Source organism: Lineus longissimus, chromosome 5, assembly GCF_910592395.1.
Source record: "Lineus longissimus chromosome 5, tnLinLong1.2, whole genome shotgun sequence".
Taxonomy (NCBI): Eukaryota; Metazoa; Nemertea; class Pilidiophora; order Heteronemertea; family Lineidae; genus Lineus; species Lineus longissimus.
In genome coordinates this window covers 14,760,498-14,767,493 of record NC_088312.1, presented here as the reverse complement: position 1 = coordinate 14,767,493, position 6,996 = coordinate 14,760,498, and the positions used below count along the sequence as shown (strand labels likewise).

The following is a 6,996-nucleotide window of genomic DNA, read 5'->3' as shown; positions in this document are numbered from 1 at the left end:
AAAACCCCGGGGTTATGTGATTTCGTGTGCGCGCGTGTGGTGCATTATATATTAATTTCGTCAACAATCTATTCCACTAATTGGATTTATCGTTTGTTTGAAACCCTGGAGGGATCCGGGGAAGTGATTTCGTTTTCTATAGGATCGTTATCATAAATATATTGAACTATATCTCTACGTGTCGGGAGGCACTAGGAGTAGGACCACACGGCCAGACTAACCTGAACCAGAGTGGATTAAAGATTGAGAAAGACTAGAAGGTGAGATAAACAATGTTTTATTAATTAGAATCATAGTTCATACAGACCTCGAGTTTGGCAACAGCAAATTCGCCAAAACAGTCCATACACCAAAACTACAATTTTATCATACATGAAAAACACCTGAACTTAGAAATTAACACACATTGCTTTTTTAAGGGCAGTTCTATAGCTTCCAAGTCTTCTCACCATCCAGTCCAGGCTTTATTGCCAAATCATTATAGGCCTACACCTTTACCTTGATCTAGGAGACACTGACACATTTTGTTGAACATAATTTTGATAGCACACTGATGCAGATATAGACCTAATGCATCATCAAACTTGGTCTCTATATTGTTCAAAACCACTCATCCACTGATATGATCGACATGAAAATATAGAATTTCGGATGCTCAAATAAAATGGCCAAGAATGTTGCCTGATTTCATCCAATGTCAAAGTTGACCTACAAGTATACATTGGCCCAAAACATCCTCGCACTGACCAAAAGAGAAGACACAGACTCATTCATGGGAAAGATATAGATTGGACAAATTCAAGACAGCATACTCCCCCCCCCCCCCATCCCCAACTAAACTTGCTTAGCAGTCGAGTAACTGAGTGGCGTGTGGAATGGAATACTGTCTTATTGGTTATCAGCAACACCAACCTCATCATTTATAGTGGCGAGAAGCAGCCCAACATCATCACTGTTAGTGAAATGTACGAATTTGGTTTCATGCACGGACCACTGATGATCACCAGTCTTTTCAATTTTAATGCCTCTGAAGCCTTCAACAAAACAACACAAACCAATGACCTTAGTCTGCCCTGACTGTAACGATGAAAAGCAGGACCACACACAATGTGCTGTAGCATACTCAACATAGTTGGGGTAAAAGTCAACATCCCGACCATATCTCACATTGGTACTTATTTCAACAACCAACTTAACTCTGAGACACCCATCCCTGTGGCTATAATCAATGAACATTATATCAGGTTTATGGGATTCAGTGAAGTTACTAATCGCCTCATTTTTTACAATGATCTCTGCTGGATAGCGTTTTCTTTCTGCATGACGAGGTTCATGTTCAAAACCTTCTCTATAGACCATTCCCAGAGGATTTTCGGGACTGGAAGATCGAGACCGAGACCGAGATTGGTCACAATTCTTTTTTTGTTTAATCTGCCGATATCGTTGCCGAGACCGATCAGGCCCTACACGTAGTTCTTCACCTCGCCCATAGACAAGACAATGTGGGACACCAAAGGCCAATGACTTATCTGATGTTTCAGCTGGTGCATTTGCCTTATACAATGGTGCCAAGTTAGGTAAACAGTCCTGAAGAAACGTACCAATGTAGTCTTGGTTATGAGCAAAACCTTTCAGGAACACCTCCATCATCATCTTACTCAACACTTCATACCCAGCAGGCTGAAAGGAAAAAGGATACCTTAATGGTAAGTAACAATGGATCCCGCACATTTTGAGATTTCAACAGTGAGGTAGAGGTAGAGGTAGCCCGAAAAATGCCAATTCACCCGATAAGTCTTCATCAGTACTGAATAATTTGTATAATGAGAACTTAAGGGGACAGCAAAAAAAGTTTCAAGGAATGTCCACACCAATCTGCAGAGAAAGCAGGAGATCAATAGCAATGCAACTTTGGCTTTTGATGTAACTTTACTACCATATTACATGCATGATATGCATACCACATGGATGAATTAATAAGAGGCCCAAGGGCCTGGCGCTCAGCTGAAATACATGGGTGAAGGTAGAGGTCATGAGTGTTTGTTGATACCTCAACCATAGGTCTGGTCGTCAGACATCATATCTGGGAGATGGTCATTGTCCGACTGCAAGACAGCCAATTCTTTTCGTATATCTTTCATAGCTTCCCTTTGAGAGGTCTGTTGTTTCGAGAGGTTCTGGAGAGATTTGCTTACATTCTCAACTGACTTAAAAGACTGTCAATTCTCACATTCAGTGTTTTGAAATCCGCAGAATCTTTATCGAGCAGTTTGCCGCATAGTCCTGTGGTTGTCTTTTCTATAGTTCTGGCGAAGTCCGCTGCAGTTAGGCTGTCTCGGCCGTTAGTGCTTGCACACTGGGCGGACGGTTTTGATTAAGCTGAGTGTTGATCGGGAGCTGCAATTATGTTGCTTAATGGTTGTTTTTAGGTTGCTTGGCGGCTGCTGTTTGCGCTATGCTGGGTGATCGGCACCTTCCCGCGTGCAAGTTTCCAGCAGTTCCGTCTCGTTCTGTTGTTGGGATCGCCGGGGCTTCAATGAGTGGCGCAGGGAGCGTCTGCGTTCGTCTGGGCGGCCGCTGCAGGTCTTCATTGTGGGCCGGGCTGCGCGGCTTGTGGAGGCTTCAGGGTGCATATTGCTATGCAACAAAACTGTGGAATTCATACCACGTTGTGACTTTTAAAATAATAATAGTTGTCACGGGCAATGACAGGGAGAAAATCAATGTAAATCGCGTGATTTGTTGTAGAATTGCTAAGACACTGCAGGGCAAGCACCGGGCCGGGACGAACGGAAAGTGTTTGACTTTCGAGACATCGGCAAGCTAGTTTATGTGATTTAAGCCACAAATGGCAACATACTGCAATATGCTGTGTCACATGATAATTGTTATAGCCAATGGCTGGGAGAAAATCAAGGTAAATATTGAGATAAAAATCGAAATCTTCTTACCAACCGAACATCAACATGTGACAGTTGGGGTGTTGCCAAATCCGGACCTACATGTACATGTACTTTCCCTCAATAAAATACGTCAATGTGAGCTCTCAAACTATCATTTCATGCAGAAAATGACAATATCAACACACCAAATAGCTTGTTATTTTTAACACATTGATATGACTCTTTCTCAAACGAACTGAAAGACCTATATCACCTTGGACGCACGTACAACAACAATAACATATCAATCCGCTTCAGCTATCCCCATAAGCTCCATTCGATTAGATAACACTCGATACAGTTAGATAAATAATGAAAGATTTCGTGCTTTGTTCTGTCAAAATCAATGGATATAATATAATCCTGCCAAATAGTAGAACTTATTCCCGAAGTTCGCAATATTTTGAACACAAATCGGACCATCACCCAGTCTCAGAGGCTGCATACGATCATATAAAGCTTCAGTATACAAAGAGAAAGTCAAATCAACTGAATGTTGTTTTTACCAAATTCAGTTGAGCCTGTCGTTATAGGGCCATTCTGTTGGATCTTATTTTATGAACTTGTGAAGTTTCGTACAATAATTAATTTCAGGAACCGTTTAAATCATAAAATTTGTCACGTTCATTTTCAATCCGGTCAAAATAAAAATGTCGCCATTTTCTTGATCATACAGGTCAGCGGGCGAGCAACCTCTCCTACGGTGAGCCAAAAAGGCAAGCTTTACAGTCACATACTCTGCCACTACCAAGCCTCCATGTTCGAAAGTCACTGTACATTATACATTGTGTTGGCCCGATCCAGCACACTTGGCAATAACCGCGGCCAGTTCTAGCAGGGATGCAAATGAATGTCAGTTAGGGGGGGGAAATTCAAACCGGGGTCAAACAACATTTCTGCTCACTACCGCCAACTGCTGATCAAAATCGAAACTAATCTATTTTATATTACAACCTCTATATCAGGCAGACCTCTTCAACTTTATTTCAAGCTTCTACCTGCTGGAATAAAGCGAGAAAAAATAGCTTTGTGTTTTATGCTGTTTGCCCCCTAGTGAGCTGAATCAAAGAATCGAATCACGCTGAATTTTCAGTCAGCAGCATATCTCGTCCAGTTCTTCTATTTGGCCAAAGTTGAAGTGCCTAGGTCTTATGGTTACAAAATGCCCAACTTTGTCTACAGATGGCTGGATGGAAGGCTGGATGGAAGGCAAGATTGAAGGACGGACACCAATTGAAAAGCTATTTGACTAGCTCCGCTGACTTTGTCAACCGAGCTAAAAATGTTGCATCATGAGTTCCCCTAACGAGTAACTCTGACCATATTGACCAAAGTTTATGTTGTGGTGGCCAAAGTTTTGACCAGATCAAAATGGTCAGAATCAAAATACAGCAGGTGGATTTTACAGGCTATACTCACTATGTTTGGCATGAGCCCTGCAGCCCTCATATTCCTAATAAATGCAAACCAGACACCATCCTCAAAGTCTAACAGACGGGTATGCAGAATACGCAGATTGAGCCCTTCAAGGTTGTCTGCAGGATCGCCATCATCAGTTCCATCGGCCACCATTTCGAAATCAAACAAAATGGGATTTCCATCTTGGTATAATTGATTCTGTAATATAGGAAAGTTTCCAATGATGAGTTCGAGCGTACAGCAAAACAAGCGTATTTAAGGTACTAATTGGGACCAGCAATTTTTGTTTGTTACGCTATGCAAAAGATAACCGTCAAATGAGACCGAAAGAATCAGAAAAATACGTAAACAATTAGTGTGAAGGGAATGGTATTCCTAGGAATGAAGGTCCTCGGTATAATAGGTTTTGCTTAGGGCTAGTTCTAGAATGGATATGTGGACTATCAATAATAATCACAAGTTATAGGTTTTCAAATGTGGCCCCCTGGTGGTCAAGCGGTGAATCAGATCGAACTGAACTTCGATCCCTGTGATCACCTGACTGTAGGGTACTGTAAATGTATACCAAATGTGACTGTGAGATCAATGGTCACCGCAGTTCAGAAAAGTGTCATAGTTAAAACTTCACCATTTGACCATTTTTCTGGAATCTTATCTTTAGTTTAAAAAGTTTGATAACACCCAGGCTAAAGAGTACTCCATCGAGCCGCGGGGCCTCCCCGACTCTCCGCAGACTGGTCCACGAGCCGCGTCAGATTTCACTGTGGACAAGCACGTGACGAATTTGTTTTTTTGTACGCGACTGGGTTCAACCATGAAATGATTTCTTTTATGTCAGAACCTCGGAGGGAGTCGTATTCAAAGACGAAATAAGCGAAGAATCTGTCGGGTATGTTAAATTACAAATGTTCATCAGGTAGCTAGATATTTTCTGTTTATTTTGATGAATAAATTCACCCTGGCTAATGACTAAATGAGTACTCCATCGAGCCGCGGAAAAATAATAAGGCCTCCCAACTCTCCGCAGACCGGTCCACGAGCCGCGTCAGATTTTACCCCTACCCGCATTTAAAATGGCGGAACCTTTTTTTTAATTTTTAAAAGGGAGCTAATAGCTCCCTTTTAAAATTAAAAAAATTTTTTAATTTAAATTCAAAAAAATCTGTATTCAAAGATGAAATAAGCGAAGAATGTATCGGGTATGTTAAATTAAATCTGTTCATTTGCTAGATAGACAGACCTGCCAACCCTAAGTTTTTGCCTGTAGTATTTTTGGAGTAAATGAAATGTCCTTGGGACATTGTGCTCACCTGGTGTTGATTTATTCCTAGATATTATGACAGATTTGTAGTTTGGTAGTTGACATGAATTAATTGGTGTGGATGAAGGCCTTTTGATATTGTTGTAGAGGCATGCAGGCTTATACTCACTGTTGAAATATTGCCTAATTTAGCTATAGTCTACAAATAGAGAGGAGCAAATACACAGAGCACACTGACTTGGTCAAGTCATGTGTAACCTTGGGCAACACAATTTTCTATAATAATCTCTTCATAGGATTTTACAAACTTGACCTACTTATCACTGAAAAGTTGGTCACATTGACCTACTTTTTTGGTCAACATGTAGAGATGCTCAATAAGTGTCTACATGCCAAATTTAAAGAGTCTACAACAAGTGATGACGAAACGTGCAACCTGCGGTGAAATTATAGAGTTTGACCTCTGTAACCTTGAAAAGTAGGTCAAATCCAAAACCTGGGTATTATGTCATGTAGTCTCTTCAGAGGTATCCACAAAAAAAATCAAGATCCTAGCTATCAGCATTCATGAGATATTGACAAAATAAGGTTTTCAAAGATGGCCGCCTGGAGCCCAGAAAGTAGGTCAAATTGCAATGATTTTCGGTATGTCAGGTCATGCTGTCATAAGACATCCACACACCAAGTTTCAACCTCCTAGACTCAATGGTGAGCAAACGTGCCACCATTGTTGACGGACGCCGGACGGACGGACGGCCCGACAGACGACGGACAAGACGTGACGACATAAGCTCACCCAGGTGAGCTAAAAATCCCAGATTTGGAGTATTTTCAGCCTTCATGCGTATTTTCATAACAGTAAATAAGATCACCAGAAGGCCATTTTGCACCAGGTTTTTCATCCACTGTTGTCAAGAAATTTTTGTTTTCTCTGCAGATATTTTGGTAATTTCAGGCCTGCAGGCCCTTAAGTACCTAAGTCAGAGTCCCCATCTGGACCATCATTTTCTCTGGCCCGTCTCATTGTCTTTGAATTCGATGAAAACGGCGCAAATTTACACAAAATTTCATAGTTACGATGTAAAAATTGACATAATTGAGACGCCATTGGCATTTTGTGCTATTCCTACGAAGCCAGGTCGATTCCCGGCATGCACACCGCAGTTCACGCTCCACGCAGCGCAAGTAGACAAGGCGCAAAATTTGAAATGGGTTTTTGCGCGATTACCATATTTTTGGCACCAAAATCGTACCAGCGTACTGGGGCTGAAATTAGGTCAAAATATCGTACTAATACGCCAATATCGTACTAGTTTGCAGCTCTGGCTAGATATTTTTTGTTCATTTTTTAAAATGTATAATAATAAATTGTAT

At 41.2% G+C, this 6,996-nt stretch overlaps 1 protein-coding gene across 2 annotated transcripts; it reads right to left on the bottom strand.

Moving 5' to 3' along the window:
• Positions 1–261: 261 nt before the first annotated feature.
• Positions 262–6,730, bottom strand: LOC135488263 (uncharacterized). Of its 2 annotated transcripts, XM_064772801.1 has the most exons (4): positions 6,598–6,723; positions 5,672–5,821; positions 4,362–4,559; positions 262–1,680 (listed from the first exon to the last, which is right to left on the bottom strand). In XM_064772801.1, the coding sequence occupies exons 3-4, from the start codon at positions 4,512–4,514 to the stop codon at positions 889–891; spliced, it is 945 nt and encodes a 314-aa protein (XP_064628871.1). In that variant the 5' UTR covers positions 4,515–4,559; positions 5,672–5,821; positions 6,598–6,723; the 3' UTR covers positions 262–888. The 2 variants fall into 2 exon arrangements, with proteins under 2 accessions (XP_064628871.1, XP_064628870.1); XM_064772800.1 differs by lacking the exon at positions 5,672–5,821 and having other exon boundaries at positions 6,598–6,730.
• Positions 6,731–6,996: the final 266 nt, after the last annotated feature.

Coding starts and splice junctions, on each gene's coding strand:
- LOC135488263 (XM_064772800.1), bottom strand. CDS start 4,514: ATGGTGGCCGATGGAACTGATGATGGCGATCCTGCAGACAACCTTGAA. Junction 1,681..4,361: donor CAGGGCTCATGCCAAACATA/GTGAGTATAGCC, acceptor TTTTCCTTTCAG/CCTGCTGGGTATGAAGTGTT.